The sequence below is a fragment of the Osmerus mordax genome, chromosome 17 (genome assembly GCF_038355195.1).
Source record: "Osmerus mordax isolate fOsmMor3 chromosome 17, fOsmMor3.pri, whole genome shotgun sequence".
NCBI lineage: Eukaryota > Metazoa > Chordata > Actinopteri > Osmeriformes > Osmeridae > Osmerus > Osmerus mordax.
In genome coordinates, this window is record NC_090066.1 from 14,299,804 (window position 1) to 14,318,955 (window position 19,152).

The following is a 19,152-nucleotide window of genomic DNA, read 5'->3' on the forward strand; positions in this document are numbered from 1 at the left end:
TCACAATGTAGGCTTCATGTTTTGGCTGCTCGCAATGTTTGGGGCTATCTCGTTGTTATGATCAGTGACCTATGCACTTTTGTAAAGCTCTCTCTTGGAAGTTGCTTTGGATAAAAGTGTCTGCTAATTGAATAAATGTAAATGTAAATCATACTCGCAGCAATGCTACTACCTGCTAGTGTTACTTGTTAGCCTCCTAATTGTAAATTTTAAAGCCATACTATAGCGTTTGTCATGTAGTTTTTGTGTATCGGAAATATAGTCGGTTGGATTGTTCAGAATCGCACATGTGCGACGTTAAACTGTGAGACCCGCATTTGAACGATCACATATATGCGACGCTACTCCTTAACGGGTTAACAAAGGTAATTGCAGCCACAAACTCCCTAAATACAGACAATTCATCAAATGCCCAACCAGAGAAGAGAACACTCCGGATCACTGCTACACTACAGTCAGTAGAGCCTACCACGCCGTCCCTCGTACAGCACTGGGTCACTCTGACCATACCATGGTCCATCTGATTCCTGCATACAGGAAGAAATTAAAGCTCTCTAAACCTGTTGTGAGGACATCAAAACAGTGGACCAGTGAGGCTATGGAGGATCTGCGGGCGTGCTTGGACTGTACTGACTGGGATATGTTCATGACTGCTACCAATAGTCTGGATGAACTCACAGAGGCTGTGACATCATACATCAGCTTCTGTGCGGACTGCTTTATTCCAACACGCACCAGGGTGAACTTCAACAACGACAAGCCCTGGTTCTCAGCAGAGCTCAGAAGCTCAGAAGGTTGAGGTCAGAGAAGGAGGAAGCATTTCGGAGTGGGGATAGAGACAGATTCAAGGAGTCGAAGAACAGGTTTAGCAAGGCGGTGAGAGAGGCTAAACGACTCAGTGTACTCAGAGAGACTGAAGCACCAGCGTCGCCCTGACCTCTGTGGTAATGAAGTCTTTTGAGCGCCTGGTGCTGGCAGACCTCAAATCCATCACAGACCCTTTCCTAGACCCTATGCAGTTTGCCTACAGAGCCAACAGGTCTGTGGATGACGCCGTTAACATGGCCCTCTACTTCACCCTACAGCACCTGGACTCCCCAGCATCCTACGCCAGGATCCTGTTTGTGGATTTCAGCTCTGCCTTCAACACCATCATCCCCGCCCTGCTTCAGGACAAGCTCTCCCAGCTGAACGTGCCCGACTCCACCTGCAGGTGGATCACAGACTTCCTGTCTGACAGGAAGCAGTGCGTTAAGCTGGGAACACAAGTCTCTGACTCCCGGTCCATCAGCACCGGATCTCCCTAGGGCTGCGTCCTTTCCCCTCTTCTTCCTGTACACCAACAGCTGCACCTCCAGTCATCCGTCTGTCAAACTTCTGAAGTTTGTGGACGATACCACCCTCATTGGGCTCATCTCTGACGAGGACGAGTCTGATTACAGGTGGGAAGCTGACAACCTGGTGAACTCGTGTAGCGAGAACAACTTAGAGCTCAATGCTCTTAAGACAGTGGAGATGGTTGTGGACTTCAGGAAGAATACAGCCCCACTCACCCCCATCACCCTGTGCGACTCCCCAGTCAACACTGTGGAGTCCATCCGCTTCTTGGGCACCATCCTCTCCCAGGACCTCAAGTGGGAACTGAACATCAGCTCCCTCACCAAAAAAGCACAACAGAGGATGTACTTCCTACAGCAGCTAAAGAAATTCAACCTGCCAAAGACAGTGATGGTGCACTTCTACACAGCCATCATTGAGTCCATCCACACCTCTTCCATCACCATCTGGTACGCTGCTGCCACTGCCAAGGACTAGATCAGACAGCAGCGTATCATCCGCACTGCTGAGAAGGTGATCGGCTGCAATCTGCCTACCCTCGAGGACCTGCACACCTCGAGGACCCTGAGGCGAGCGAGGAAGATTGTTGCCGACCCCTCCCACCCTGGCCACTCCCTGTTCCAGCTACTCCCCTCCGGCAGAAGGCTGCGGTCCATCAGGACCAAAACCTCACGCCATAAGAACGGTTTCTTTCCATCTGCTACTGGCCACTTCAACAAGGCCAAGGACTCCCACTGACATTCATTCATTTATTTAACTATTATAAGTCCATCTAATGGCAATTACACTATGCATAAGCCACCTTTATCTCAGTATCTGATTGCACTATGTTGACCGCTCATGCTGCTCATTCTTATTCTTATTTTTATATATATATATATATATATATTATATTTAAATTGTTTTATTCTTAAATTGTTAGTTCTTAGAAATAGTTAAACTTTTGTACTTTTACTTAATTTAAGATCAGTATATGTGTATTGTTTTCACCTCCCTGCCACAGTAAATTCTGTGTTTGTATAACATACATGGCAAATAAACCGAATTCTGATTCTGATTCTACTATCTCTGTGGAAAGGGACGAGGGGAAGAGGAAGTGAACAGTAGTCAACTATCACTGCATGTGATCGTATCTCCACCACACCAAAAAATTGCTGCCTCCATGTTTGACTGATTGTAAACACTTGGAAATCTATGCAAATTGGCCATGAATTGTGTGAGACCCAACCAGACAATGCATACAGCTGCCAATGTGAAGAGGCCCTTCATTCCCTGATGCCATTCCTGCCGGTCTCATTGGCTGTAACTTTTCCTTCCTGGTACTGCTGTGATGCTGATTGGAGAGGGTTGGCACAATACCTGGTTCTAGACTGATTTGTTGGGGGCCACTGAGACATGTTGGTTGGGAAGAATATATTTTTCTTCGCTGAATGAGTTTTTTGTGTAGGGCTATACTCCAGTCAATTACTGTAAATCTTCTCTACTGTATAGCCTATAACACATAGATAATCTTTATTTTATTCAAGTAAAATTTACATTGCCCAATTTCACAACACTTCATAACACAGGCCCCCTTAATGTTCAGATGAAACAGCAGCAGAATTGTTGCTACTTGACTTCTAAATTTGAATCTGTGTTTTTTGGTCATAATTTGAGTTTCACTTTACCTTTTTAGAACTAATTGGCGTTTGATAATGTGCGATAGTTAACTACAATTAGCTTTTAGTTTAGTGCTTTAGATGATGAATGTATGGATGGCATTGCATGGATGGCGTTCACCCAGTCCCATAAAATGTGAGTTTCTACATGGTGATTACATTTTCTCGACCTTGACACAGTCAACCACGGCCTAGTCTATCCTTTAGCTTAGTTTAGCAGTGAAAGTTAATACACCAGTGAAACTTGGTATGGGGGAGATTGGGCTTTCCAGGGGTAAGCTAAGTGGATGTTAACAATGATTTTGTTGTGATAACACAACCTTCAACTGCCCCTTTGCAACATCCAATCACCCTTTACACCCCTCTCCCATACTATGCCTGCTTACTGTCGTGGCCAAAAGTATTGGCAGTGGCAAATTTTGTGTTTTGCAAAGTTTGCTGGTTCGGTATTTGTAGATTTTTTTTTCTCCACATTTCTGTGGTAAACTGGAAAACAATAATACGCATTTCATACATTTTTATGGATTGTATCAAAAAACAATAGTCATCCTTTTTATAGAAATACATTTACATTTACATTTATTCATTTAGCAGACGCTTTTATCCAAAGCGACTTCCAAGAGAGAGCTTTACAAAGTGCATAGGTCACTGATCATAACAACAAGATTGCGAGTAGCCAAAACATGAAGCACACATTGTGGCCAACCAAAATAAGTGCCAAAGGGAAGAACCATAAGAGCATTTAGTTAAACAAGTTACAATTAAACAACATGAACTGCTATAAGTGCAAGTGTACCTGTGGAAAAAAAAAAGCAAGCAAAAATAATAAAAACAATATATCACAGCGAGTACAAAAAATTTAAGTCAGTTACCACTAACCACAAGAGCAACAAGTCTCTAAGCAAGAGTCATTGTGATCCTTGAGGAAACTAACATCGGGTCAAGCGAACCGTTCCTAAGTACCGTTGTACTCCCGGAACAAGTGCGTCTTGAGCCTTTTCTTGAAGGTGGAGAGACAGTCAGTGTCTCTGATGGAGGTGGGGAGTTGATTCCATCACTGGGGGGCCAGACAGGAGAAGAGCTTGTGTTGGGACCGGGCGGTCTTGAGCGGTGGGACCACCAGGCGGTTGTCTGAAGAAGACCGTAGGTGACGGGTGGGGGTGTAAGGCTGCAGGAGAGACTTGATGTAGACGGGTGCAGTCCCGTTCACTGCTCGGAAGGTCAATACCATGGTCTTGAATCTGATACGGCCCATGATAGGTAGCCAGTGGAGAGAGATGAGGAGCGGGGTAACATGGGAGCGTCTGGGTAGATTGTAGACCAGGCGGGCCGCCGCATTCTGAATCCTCTGAAGAGGGCGGGTTGCACATGCTGGGAGACCAGCGAGCAGCGAGTTGCAATAGTCCAACTTGGAGAGGACGAGTGCTTGGACTAGCAGCTGGGTGGAGTGCTCAGACAGGTATCTCCTGATCTTCCGGATGTTGTAGAGGGTGACTCTACACGACCGGGAGACCGCAGCAATGTGGGCCGTGAGGGAGAGCTCGTCGTCCATGGTAACCCCAAGGTTCCTGGCAGAGGATGAAGGGGTCACCGTCGCAGATCCCAGGGTGATTGAGAGATCGTGGGAGATGGAGGGTTTAGCCGGGATGATGAGAAGTTCTGTTTTGGCGAGGTTCAGCTGGAGGTGGTGCTCGGTCATCCAGGCGGAGATGTCTGTGAGGCAGGCCTCAATCCTAGCTGAGATCCCCGGATCGGTCGGGGGGAACGACAGGTACAGCTGCGTGTCGTCAGCGTAGCAGTGGTAGGAGAAGCCATGGGAGGTGATGATTGGTCCAAGTGAGGTGGTGTACAGAGAGAAGAGGAGGGGTCCAAGGACGGAGCCCTGTGGGACACCAGTGGAGAGCTGGCGAGGGCCCGACAGTTTGCCTCCCCAGGAAACCTGGTAGGATCTTCCCGACAGGTAGGATGAGATCCACTGGAGTGCAGTGCCAGTGATGCCCATCTCAGAAAGTCTGGCGAGCAGGATCTGGTGGTTAACCGTATCAAACGCTGCAGAAAGGTCCAGCAGAATGATAACGGATGACCTGGAAGCCGCTCTGGCAGACTGGAGGGCAGTGGTGACTGAAAGGAGGGCAGTCTCTGTGGAGTGGCCAGTCTTGAAGCCCGATTGGTTGGGGTCAAGCAGGTTGTTCTGAGAGAGAAAGTTAGACAGTTGGTTAGATACAGCACGTTCAATTGTTTTTGAAAGGAAGGGTAACAGTGATACCGGTCTGTAGTTCTGGAGAACGGCAGGGTTAAGGGAGGGTTTTTTAAGTAGAGGGGTAACTCTAGCCTGTTTGAAGGCAGAGGGGAAGGTGCCCGAGGTGAGAGAGGAGTTTAGGACATGGAGAAGAAAAGTTATGATGGAGGGGGAGATGGTTTGAAAGAGAGGGGAGGGTATAGGATCAAGGGGACAGGAGGTGGGGCGATGAGAGAGAATGAGGTCAGAGATCTCTGCCTCAGACAGGGGAGAAAAAGAGTTTAGACATTTAGTTGGGTCAGTCATGGAGGGTGAGAGGGTAGGAAAGGTGGGTTTAGGGAACCGACTGCTAATGTCGGCGACTTTTTCTCAAAGAAGGAGGAGAAGTCGTCTGCTGTCAGGGTGGAGGGAGGGGGTGGGGGAGGTGGGTTAAGAAGGGTGGAGAAGGTAGAGAAAAGTTTGTGGGGGTTTGAAGCAGAGTTAATTTTGTTCAGAAAGTAGAGGGTTTTAGCACCAGTTATGTGAGAAGAGAAGGATTTGAGGAGGGAGTGATACTTATCAAGGTCCAGACCGCCTTTGGACTTGCGCCATCTCCTCTCGGCTGTCCGAAGGGTGGACCGTTCTTCACGAATAACATCCGTAAGCCACGGGCAGGAGGGAGAAGATCGTGCAGGCCTGGTTGACAGGGGACAGAGAGAGTCAAGTGATGCAGTTAAAGTGGTTAACAAGGTGTCGGTGGCAGTGTTAGTGGGGTGGGACGAGAACTCGTCAATGGGGGGGAGGGAGGATGTTACAATAGAGGAGAAATGGGAGGGGAATAGGGAGCGGAGGTTGCGCCGGAAAGTTACAAGGGGAGGGGAGGTAGAAGGAGTTGGAGGGAGAGAGATAGAGAATTGGATAAAGTAGTGGATACATCTCCTGTTATCCAATCAGAATGATAGTGATATCACCTGACTAGAATATGTTCACATTTTCTCATGTGCAGAGGGTGCGACTTATTGAGATGATGTTAGCTGGCCATTTGATGCTGGGCCGAAAAACTGTGAAATGTTGCTTTTTGTAAGAAAGTTATTTTTTGGCCAGTTAAGTTTTATTTAAAATGCATCTGATCACTCTGCACAATAATTGAGGAACAATGTCAATCAACATCACAACAACAGAAGCAGAAAACTTTGCAAACACAAAATGTATGTCATGACTGTGCTCTCATAAGCTATAGGTTATCCCATTAACACTTAATACCATTTAAGTATATGTAACCTGTGAAACTCACTCCTCAGGTATGTAACAGGCCACCCGCGTCAATGAATAGTTAGCTTTTCTTTGGCGTAGTTGGTAGTGGTCGGGCTTGGCAAGTCAGAGGTCGTGCGTTCGAGCCCAGCGAGTGGCGAACGACACCTTGTTGTGACGGAGCGTGGCTACGTCTGTTACATACCGTCACATATATAACACTTTTATATACCTACAGTGTTTTACAATAAGTATTGCTATATAATAACATAGTAGTTCCTGTAACCTTGTGTTGCCTATCTTTCAATTTTGTAAACATACAATAAGGCATCAGGTTGTTTTCACTCTTCGCAGCAAAGTAGCGTGTTTCCTGTATGGAGTGTTTGTTTGTTTTATTTGGATCCCCATTAGCTTCAGTATAAGCTGAAAGCTATTCTTTCAGGGGGGTATTCGTCGTAGCTCGGTAAGCGGTTTAGCGAGCTAATTTTCAGGCTAAGATAAAAAACGCCCCTCTTTTTGGTTCGTGGATGCAACTTTCGATAAATCACCATAGTAACATATCAATTAGCACTAACCGGCTCCAGAGCAGGCTAACGTAAGTGTAGCTGGATAAGCTTGCCACACCCCCGGAAAATAACATGGCAACTCCCTTTTTTGAGAGGCCCAGTTGACCAAGGAGCTATATTCTAGTTCGATTAGCTTTCCATACCAATAGAGTTCTTTGCGATCGCCAAGATCCTTTATTTCACACGGATGAGTTCTTGTTTGAGCGATATCGATTCAGCCGACATGGACTCATTTATTTGAAAGACCTTCTCGGGCCGTACATTGCAAATATCACACGCCGCAGCAAGCTTTATGCTTTATTATGAGCTTATGCTGCTGTATGTGAATATGTAACGCTATGTTTTAGGAAATGTCTTGTCTTATCTGTTGTGCCTGTGCTTTATATATGTTTCACTGTGGGAGAGTGGGAAATGTCATATCGATTCCTTTTTATGTCTTGACATGTGAAGAAATTGACAATAAAGCTACTTGAAACTTCAACTGTGCTTCAGACTCTCTGCATAGCCTTGAGGTTTTTTTGCGTCAGGTAAATTTGGATACAGTATAGGCGATGCAGAAAACATTGGCAAAGCCGCAGCATGCGTTGCTGTAAGAAAAGTGTACTTGGCGCTTAACCAGCTGATGAATCAATTCATTATATTCCCTGGCCATGTCCCAGTCAATTAAATCAAAGAGGGATTTACACATAGGCCTACATGCATATACACATATATAGTACTACATGATATAAGCGCTTTCAGTACATATATCCTCATAAGTGTCTATGAATTCGTATCAATTAGATACTCTTTGGCCTTGTTTTTATCTACTTATTCTGAAAGAGTTGAGATCATTATTTTCGCTAGCAAGATCTCATTTGATGATTAATTTCCATTAAGCCTACTGCCAGCAGGCACATTTAAAGAAATTTGATCTGATTGATTGGGGTAATGAGGCACTTAAGATGAGCCTATACATTTTCCCAAAATTTACGCATTTAGCTTATAGGCAATTTTTTGCCAAGCTGCTTGTCTTGCTCTGGCAGCGGTGTTTGACTTAGCCATGATAATATGCCTATTGTCTTCGTAGAGACTCATTATAATAACGGTTTTGGTGACCGACTTTTCCTGCCTTTTGAAGTAGGACGTGCACGTGCAATTTCCCTGATAAGTTTAGCCTGATTGAAATTAACCACATGATTAGGATGCGGATCAGCCGTTGACGAACCGATATTTGCTGTTCTCAATCAGCTCGCTAATGTTAACGGGCTAAAGGGACAATTGATTAACTTAGCTTCAACCCTTACGATGAACCCCAGGTTCATCGTAAGGGTTGAAGCCACATGATAGATTGGGGTCCTACAATCTATCATGTGACAATACAATTTACGACATCACATTTTACACCATACACACAAGACATTATTCAGATTACACAACATTTGAAAATACAAATCATATTTTACAATTAACACAATTAATCACACACAAAAAGAAAAAATACAAATAAATAAATAATATTGAAGTTGAAAATATTACACTACCCCGAATATATATATATATATTATTTTTATTTATTTATTTTATTTATAAGATATAACGAACAGCCCTATGACAGAATCTCTCTAAATCGATATTAAATATTGAAATGTCTTTGAAGGTAATAATTCTTAAGTGATTTTTTAAAACCATACTGAGTGTTTTGTTGTTTGATGGTATTTGGAAGAGAGTTCCATTCACACATTGCTCTGTACCTAACTGAACGTTGAATTGATTTGGTTTTCACTTTAGGTAAAATAAAACTACCTCCTACTGCATGCCTTGTTGGATAATGATGTATATCATTACTAAAAGATAGTTTTGAATATAAAGTAAAAGGTGTTTTGTTTGTTATAACATGATTTTTAAAAAAACATTAGTGAATACACAAATCTGTTTTTAACTTTAAACCATGAGAGGCTTTCATGCATTTTGTCAACATTGGATCAAAACTCACATGAGAGAACCACATGTGCCGCTTTATTCTGCATCACTTGTAGTTTTCTTATATTAATTGTTGAGGTGCTGGACCAAACCACAGAACAGTAATCAAGGTGTGAAAAAAAACTAAGCATGAAATACTTGTTTAACGGTCTGTAGTGTAAGGTTCTTTGCACACCTTTTAATAACAGACAAAGTGTTGCCCATTTTAGTTACCAGTTTCTGAACATGTCTATCCCAACACAATCTATTATCAATCATCATTCCCAAAAGTTTAGCCTCTTCTCTTTGCTCTACAGAATTTTGCTCTATGCTGAGTTCAAGTTTCGGTTCGGAACATAAAGAAAAAGGAGTTCCAACCACTAAACAAGTAGTTTTAGATACATTCAGAATCAATTTGTTACTCCTTATTTACATTTAGTCATTTAGCAGACACTCTTATCCAGTCCACCACTAACTGTAGCTCTCTCTGTAGTTTTGTATTTAAATCACCAATATCAGTTCCTGCTAAATATATAGTGGAATCATCAGCAAACATTGAAATGCTTGCTTTATCTAAAACATATGGAAGATCATTGGTAAAGATTTTGTAGAGGAGCGGCCCAAGACAACTTCCTTGAGGCACGCCATGTTCCACAACCCTTACCTCTGAAAAACTTCCATTAAAGTAAACTAATTGTCTCCTCTCTGACAAATAACTTTCCATCCATAATAATGCGGTTCGTGAAAAACCATAATATTTCAATTTGTTTTAACAGTAAATCATGATCAATTATATCAAATGCTGCAGTAAAATCCAGCATTACAACACCTATTATTTTCCTTTCCTCCATATCCTTCAACCAATCATCTACCATCTGAGTCAGGGCAGTGGCTGTTGAGTGTTTTCCTCTATATGCATGCTGAACATTTGTAATTCAATCATTATTGAAAAATAAGACTGAATCTGTTCATAAACAATTATTTCCATTATTTTAATGAGAATTGGTAATCAACTTATTGGTCTACTGTTTGAGCCAGAGAAAGGCATTTTCTTATTTTTAGGTATTGGCACAACTTTACATATTTTCCATGCTTGCAAACATATATTTTCCATAAAACACATATTAATTATATGAGCAATAGTAGGAGCAATGATTGAAACTATTGGCTTAAGCAACTTATATGCAAGATAGTCAACACCAGGTGGTTTGTTTCTACAATTCATGAGAAGTAATTCCACTTTGGAACCACTGACACTTCCATCATCTTTTTTATCAATGTGTTTGATAAATCTATTTTATGTGACTGTGTAATATTTTTAAGATGATTTATTTTATTTATGAAATAGTTGTTGAGATGATTCCCTATATCACTTGGTTTAGTAAAAAATTCACCTTCATTTTCTAAATAACCTGGAGTTGATTTATTATTTCCTCTTAATATATTATTCAATGTATTCCATAATTGTTTACTATCATGTTTTGTTTCTGTAATTTTCTTATTGTAATACAATTTATTTTTCTTCTTATTTAACTTAGTAACAAAGTTTCTAAGTTTACAATATATTTGCCAGTCCGATTAGAATTTAGATAGGATTGTTATCACGGGTCGAGTGTTTGTGAGAAAATGAAGACATACGTAAAGTGTGAAAACGCTGATGTTAAATGTCACCTTGCCAAATATCTGGGGGGGTTGTTTTTTCTTCTTCTTCAAATCTCAGGAAAAAGTCAAGCATGCCAGGAAGGTGTGTGTGTGTGTTTGTGTGTTTTGAGTTTGCCACCACGTAGGCCATCAAGATTCCATGGTGGAAATTGCACCGCTTAGAACATTTAAGGTCTAAGCAGGGATTTGACTTAGCCTGGCTCTGCCCTCCTACGTACTTCCGCTCAATTGTAATTTTGCTTCTGTACTAGGTCTGGGATTTCAGTGTATTAGTCGGTTTTTGAAACACATTTTTTGTAGGTCCAATCAGCGATCAGAGGGAGTGGCTGAGAACGATGATGTTGATGTCATGCACTAGTTTGAGTTGTAGTTCAGTAATGGCGGCGGAAAATGCGAGCGAAGCTATTGAATATCCAGAAGTTAATGCCGGAGCAAGAACAATCCTTTCTGAGTTTTGTTGGTGGCCATGATGTTGTGGCCCTCCTCCCCACGGGGTTTGGGAAAAGTTTGATTTTCCAGCTACGGCAGCTAGCTCCGTTACAGTAGTGGTGAAGGCGTTGGCTAAGGTGAACGCTAATGATTGGTTATGGCAGATCAGAGTGGCTCTGGGCAGATCCAATAGTATTAAACTTCAACAGAGTACCCGCCTTCAAGGAAGTTAACGCTTGTCAATGGAGCGATCCCAAACCCTCTGTACAAATGAAATGTACGAGGGTCTGGTTAGGACTAGGCTAGATTTGACTGTCTGTGTGACCAGAATTGATCTGTGCGATCCCAACACTGCTTCTCCAATACCTTCTCCATGTGAGCCGTACATTTCCCCAATTTACGGTATTTCAACTCAAGAAAAAGTTATTTTCCATTTTGCAACTTCCAATTTACAGCATAGGTCTGCATATGGTCATTATGCTGTGCACAAGTTGGATTTGAGCAGCACTAACGTTGATTGTTGTCCGTGTGTGTTTTCCAGATTACCTGTCGCAGGGCGTGGACCTGAGTGGGATAGATGTGATCGAGAACGACCTACTGTTTATCAGCCGAGCCAGGCTAGAGGTGGAAAACCAGGCCAAGAGACTGTTGGAGCAGGGCATGGAGATACAGGTAGGAGCCAACACACACACACATCCACATGTATTTGTATACTAACACACACACACTCTTATTCGCTCACTTTGAGGGTGAGGTTGTATATGGAGTGTAGTAACAACAATAAGCCTCCCTGAAGAAAGTGTTATTCACTCACAAGGACATATTCCAATTTTCGTGTGTGTGTGAGATGGAGAGAGTACTCAAGCCTCAGGGAGCCTGTGCCCCTTTGTGGCTGTGTGCCAGTGTTGCTGAATGAGATGTTTTTACATTGCTGCGCTTCAGGGCAACATGTGTGTACAAACACACACACAGTCATGTTTCCAAGAGTTGGCGCTGTTGCGGGACAAAGCTGGACTTAAATCATCATTGTGCCAAACAAAAAAAAATTCATTCAGACATATTTTATAAAATTCTTTATTCTTGCATGCCCATGTGCATTATTGCATTATGTAGGATTTTCTTTTACGATTTCATGGAAAACTTCCAGTGCATATAATAAAAAAAATCTTGCGAGGTGACACGTTAGTGAGGTGTTAACATGTTTTTCAGCCAGTAAGGCAGGTGCCAACCAAAGCCCACATGCTCTGAGGTAAAAAACAAAACAAAGAAACACCCGATAACTTTCCTGATTGCACAAAACATGTTAACATGGTCTCGAGTGAGCTCAGTGTTTCAGAGGATGGGCGGCCCATACGGTCGCACATATTTCCAGCACAGAGAGCGAGGGGGTGAGCGAGGGAGGGAGAGAGAACGAGATAAAAGCATAGCTTTCAGCCAAGCGTATTTTGGTCTTCATCAGATTAGAGTTGTTTCTCGTGGGGAAGGTGGGCTGCCAAGGAGAAGCAGCTTGGCTTCGTATCCACGGTACATGTGTGTGCGCGTGCGTGTCAGGTTGTGTTATGTATGGCAAGGCGTTTAGGAAGGAAACAGCTTATAGGAATACCGCTGTGAACCTCAAGGTAGCCTACAAATGTACAAGTATTAGAACATGTATCTCACACACAGCAGGAACAGCGGTTTTATTTCCTTTCTCTGTTGGCTATCATGTTGCTAGAATGCTAACTAGGCTCTTGTTTGCTTTCTCTTGTTGCTTAACATAACATTGGATGAATCAAGAGAGAGTATGTTAGAGGAAAAAAATGCTATGGTACGCTTTCAAGAAATGTCTTCCACCCTTTGAAAGAAGGTTCTAGAATAAATTATTTTCAGGTGAGTTTGTTTATTGGGGGGTGATGGGTTTGGTTCCATGAAAAAGCAAACCTTTTGATTAGAATCCCCAAAATTGCTTTGTTACGGTGGCAAAAAATCTTCCTTCCGAATCATCCTTTCAAAAATAGCTTTTACAACTGACAACTGATACACCTTTGCCAGTTGGCTGAGGTTCAATTCCTCTCTTGAAGAAAAGTCACTTTCGGTAAAGCTTTTAGCTCCAGAATGATTTTTAGGTCAGTTTTGGTGTTCTACTTCAGGCTCTAGCAGGAGCAGAGACCGCTGCGCACTAGGGCTGTCAAAATTGCTCAATTATTGACGTTCGAATATTCCCTTTAAAAAAACACATATATTCGAATATATTCAAATTTCTGGTTGCCCATTAGGCACGTCAATAACAGGACAAATTAATACAACGAGATACAACTACTTGTATACTGTAGGTAGGCCTGATTTATTTAAGTTTAAACATATTTAACAACATATTACCTACACAAAAATAAGTAAATTGGTAACACTTTAGAATAATGGTCCGTTGTTAACAAGTAGCTATGCAGGAAGTAATAGGTAGTACTATATTAACACCGAATTTAATACTATTAACTAATATGGAACCAAGATTAACTAAGCAGTAAGTAATAGCTAATTTATGACAAAGGTAGTTCCTTGGTAGGTATTTGGTTATTACTAAATAAATATATCCTCTTGAGAACTACTTGTGAACTATGACCAATTAAGAAAGAATAACCAATTAATTACTAATCACAAAAGTAACATGTCTAAAAAGTGAACAATTTGGTTGTTTTACTCTTAACATGGTCATAACATTTCAGAAGCTTGTGCCTCAAATGGGTTCTTTGTAGAAACCAGTTTATGAATATTATATCCCCCCAAATACGTTAGCTACAGGTTGAGATTGTGACTACTCTTACCAAAGGATGGATGTATGTTCTGTTTATTTCAAACTTAAACATGGTATAATGTATAAAGTGATGCTGACACGCTCATGATTGGATTAGTTTACTATTATGAGCTCTTAAGTGTCAGTTCAATATGTCTCAGACTCCAAAGTAGCCGCCTGAGGAGGACTTCTCTTTAGGATATGAATATAAACATTCATGTTCTCTTGTCAAAAACAATTTGCATCCTGCATTTATGTTGCGATAAGCTTAAAACCACATCTTCCAGATTACAATGTTTGTTAGAATATCACTAGTGCCTCACAGAAATGTATGCCTGTACCGTATGTGTCAAATATAAAATTAGACTTACTATATAACTTGTGAAAACCAGTATAACTCCTCATTAATTACTCATGCGTTACCTTGTCATCCTGCAGGAACTACTTGTGATGTGGACCATTACTTTAAAGTGACAAACATGTTAACTCTTCACTAATTACTCAAGCGTTACCATGTCATCCTGCAGGAACTACTTGTGATGTGGACCATTATTTTAAAGTGACAAACATGTTAACTCCTCACCAATTACTCAAGCGTTACCCTGTCATCCCGCAGTAACTGTAATCTGGACCATTATTTCAAAGTGAAAAACATGTTAACACCTCACTAACATGTCACCTCGCAAGATTTTTTTTATTATATGCACTGGAAGTTTTCCATGAAATCGTAAAAGAAAATCCTACATAATGCAATAATGCACATGGGCATGCAAGAATAAAGAATTTTATAAAATATGTCTGAATGAAACATTTTTTGTTTGGCACAATGATGAAACCTAGCATTTAAACAAAAAATTCAGTATTTTGGAATGAAACATACACATTCAACAAACTGTGATGAGAAACTGAATCAAACATAATGGCTAAACAAGTAATAGTACATGGCTAACCCTAACCCAAGTTAACGTATAGGCCTACTCACTCTATAATGAGTCTAGCATTGGCCACTACTGCGAAATACAAAAGCAACGCAATTCCAAAGGGATGAAAATGATGAAGGATGAAAGAACAAATGGCAGGACTGTAAAATAACTTGCTAGATAACCCAATTCAGAGAACAGGAACATGGCCCAAAACGCTAGCTACAGTACAGTTGTTGCTAGCTGTAAAGCCAGGCTAGCTGTCGGCTAGCTTGTAAAAAGTCCCATTCATACAAACTGTATAGTATTGCAGTCGAAATTCGCACTAATTCTACAATTCGAAATTCGCACTAACTCTACAATTCGAAATTCGCACTAATTATTATAATTATATAAATTGGGTTTAAGGGATTATGTTAGCCAAATACTGGATATTTACCATCCATAAAAATGTGCCAAATGATTTCGCGCTCCAAACTCACTCATTGACGTTGCACCAGAGTATAGGTTTAGGGAAAGCATGACATGGATTTCAGGACAAATAGGTTTCGGTAAGCTAAGTCGACTGGATTTGGAAAATGGACCGGCCGGGATTTGATATTTTCTGAGCTGCAGAAAGACGTAATAGCAGTCACATCGAAATTGCCCGCATAATCATACAGTATGATCAAATATTGGGGAGGACGTGTCCCATAATCATATGATCAAATATTGGGGGGGACGTGTCCCATAATCATACAGTATGATCAAATATTGGGGGGGACGTGTCCCATAATCATACAGTATGATCAAATATTGGGGGGGGGACATGTTATACCGTTAATATTCATAAACTGGTTTCCACAAAGAACTCATTTGAGGCACAAGCTTCTGAAATGTTATGACCATGTTAAGAGTAGGGGAGTCAGGTGGCTGAGCGGTGAGGGAATCGGGCTAGTAATCCGAAGGTTGCCAGTTCGATTCCCGGTCAAGCCAACTGACGTTGTGTCCTTGGGCAAGGCACTTCACCCTACTTGCCTCGGGGGAATGTCCCTGTACTTACTGTAAGTCGCTCTGGATAAGAGCGTCTGCTAAATGACTAAATGTAAATGTAAGAGTAAAAAAAAAAACAATTGTTCACTTTTTAGACATTACTTTTGTGATTAGTAATTCATTGGTTCTTCTTTCTTAATTGGTCATAGTTCACAAGTAGTTCTCAATGAGGATATATTTATTTAGTAATAACCAAATACTTACCAAGGAAATTAGCTATTACTTACTGCTTAGTTAATCTTGGTTCCATATTAGTTAATAGTATTAAATTCGGTGTTAATGTAGAACTACCTATTACTTCCTGCATAGTTAACAACGGACCATTATTCTAAAGCGTTACCAGTAAATTAACCAATGGCCAAGACTGCAGACCTTGGCCTCTCGCTCTCACACACGCACCGTCGCGCTCTCTGCGCATAGCGGTGTAAAATGAACGACAACAATAAACAAATGCTGAGTTCTGATCAAGAGTTTTGTGCAAGCAATTTAAGGTCGCGATTCTTGTCCCAAATATGGCAGGCTTCATTCAGTGATTGAAACAAATATTATTAACATTAATTGAAGTTTTACAGTATAGAACCGACATTGAACGCTCCGAGCGAGCTGTGCTGTGGTAAACATGGAGATGTAGCCTCAAGTTGCTAGTTGTTGAATGGTAAGCTAACTCTAGCTTACACACTACTTTAGCTTCAGGCTCAACAGGTTTACCATCAACTGACCAAAATCCGAAATATTTCCAGACATCACTCTTTAGATTTTTTGGGGTTACAATCACTTTCTCTGCTGCGATCAAGCTGGGTTCTGCACTTTCTGCCATCTTCCACGCAAGTCAACTGTCAGCAGTGACGCTGAGGCGCGCTCCCACCCGCAAAGCAGACAGACGCGCCACTGCTGCCGCGGTTGTGTTTTTATTTATTTTTTAAACTTCTTTTTTTACATTCGAATATTCATTTTCACATTCGAATTTATGTTTTTAACCACTATTATATTTGAATATAGAATATTCGTTGACAGCCCTACTGCGCACACACTCATCCCTTCTCCGAGGTGTCCAGATGTGGAACAGCTCCTTTGTCTCCACTACACTAACTCTCCCCGCCTCACACACCTCTAGAGTGCCCCATTAATCCTGAACCCTGTTCGCTTTTACTGTTCCATTGAGACACACACGTACACATACACACATTGGACACACGCACATGCGCCTGTGAATAAGTACACATGCACATGAGCATACACACACCTCAAGGAACCCCCGGATACTGTGTTTGTCAAGCAAACTAATAAGGATAAGAAATGAAGTGAGAGAAAGTGAATGCACATATAATATGGTGGGAAACACTGTACATGTGTGTGAAGAGTGACAGTGCTTCATAAGGTTCATGAGGTTTTAAGCCATTGATTGAAAACCGCATAACGCTCATAGGTCACAGGATAGAAAATAATTTTTGACAGGCTGATAACAGGTGTTATTGATTAGATTTAGTTCAATGTTTAAAACAGAGATGGGAAAACACTCATGGTCATGAGTGGAATGGAGGGACTGTGGAACGAGGGATGAAAAGCAAGATGGATCATTGGACATTCAAACTTTCACACAGCGGAATAACAAACATAAGGTGGTGTATTTAAAACTTTTAAGGTTGGTTGCGTCAATGACAGAAATGTGCGAGCGCACACACTCGCGTACACACTCAGGTTCACACACACAGTTAACTCAATTTAGGATGTAAGGAAAAAAAATAAAGGGGTAAATATTACGTAGAAGTTGAAAGGCGGGCCATTTGTAGACAAACAGTTACACAGAATGACAAAGGTACTGAGGAGCGAGGGAGAAAGACAGAAAAAGAGGTAGAGGAGTGAGAGGGCTGGAGACCAAGACATCAATGGGGAGTCAGGGGGGGTCAGCGGGGAGTCAGATGGCTGAGCGGTGAGGGAGTCGGGCTAGTAATCTGAAGGTTGCCAGTTCGATTCCCGGCCGTGTCAATTGACGTTGTGTCCTTGGGTAAGGCACTTCACCCTACTTGCTTCGGGGGGAATGTCCCTGTACTTACTGTAAGTCGCTCTGGATAAGAGCGTCTGCTAAATGACTAAAGGAATTTCTAGGAATTCTAGATGGTGAGTTAGGTATGTGCTTGATTGATCATGCAGACAGACAAACATATACGGAGAGAGACAAATAGAGAGGCAAGGAAGCAGTGATGCAGATAGACAGACTTGCAGACAGACTGGAAAACAGACAGGCAGATAGACAGACTGACAGAAAGACTGGCAGACAGACAGACCAAAAGGAAAAGACCTATTGATTCTCTTGTAGAACATTCACAAAATAACTGTGGTTTCTTCATCTGTCATAATGACCCAGCACTGTGTGCTTTTGTGCTGTTTTGTATTTATCCGATCCATAGCCTTCTTGTGATACGTTCGCTTAATAGTTTACACAGCCGGACCCATTGGGCTCTCACAGAACACTGAACAACATCAAAGTATGAGAGAGGAAACAAAATGCCTTTGTTATAGAAGGCATGCAGCCAGACACTCCAGTACACTGCGAAAGGATGTGTATCTGTGCAGAGACAACAATCTAATGATCATAATGGGATGACATTCCTTACACAGTACAGGGCAGCTTACTGCAAACTGAACTGTCTTTCACACGCGCACACACACATTACTGACCGTTACTGCTGCATCAACTGCAGCAGCAAAGCTTCTGTAGAAGAAATCCTGTCTTTCCAAACATTATACACACTGACCACTGTTATGAGGGACTATGTGATCATAACATGGGTCATAACATGAGTCAAGATGATATATTTGGTGCAGGGTTAATTAATATACAGTATGTATATCATCAAAGACTTAACAAACACTGTTCCTTCACACTAACCAATACTGATAAAACACTAGTGCAATAGTTATTTATTATCTGGCACACTTTTCTGCATTTTTGGGGATAAAAATGCCTGTTAAATGAATGTGTGTAAATATTTGCATTCATTCTTGAAAGACCATGCATTTTGTTAACGTGACACCAGAAAGTAACAAACAGATAGCACCATGCTGGTCCTTTTCCCTTAATCTCCCAGTATTTGTGCTAAACCAAAACCATTGCCACAACCCACATCCAGTCCCTGGAGCGCTCTTCAGGCACGGCTCCAGTCATGCCCGCGCCATCGTTAATGCCTACTTAACCTGCCACAGTGTGGATGTGTGGGATGGTTACCTTGGTAATGCCACCCCAAGGTAACAGAGGGCTGGTTTTTGGCTGCTACATGATACGGTAGCCATGGTCACTGTCAGCGGTTACCAGTCACATGGGCTGGTCGCCGAGGACTGACGTCTGCCGAGGAGAACGGAGAGAGCG

General features: G+C 41.8%; 1 protein-coding gene across 2 annotated transcripts in view; it reads left to right on the forward strand.

Annotated features, from left to right (window-relative positions):
• Positions 1-19,152, forward strand: part of cog5 (component of oligomeric golgi complex 5) — a 122,951-nt gene that overhangs the window by 46,993 nt on the left and 56,806 nt on the right. For both annotated transcript variants that reach the window (XM_067255049.1, XM_067255051.1), the window contains exon 7: positions 11,605-11,735. In XM_067255049.1, coding sequence (XP_067111150.1) covers positions 11,605-11,735 — 131 coding nt within the window. The remainder of the gene's footprint in view (positions 1-11,604; positions 11,736-19,152) is intronic.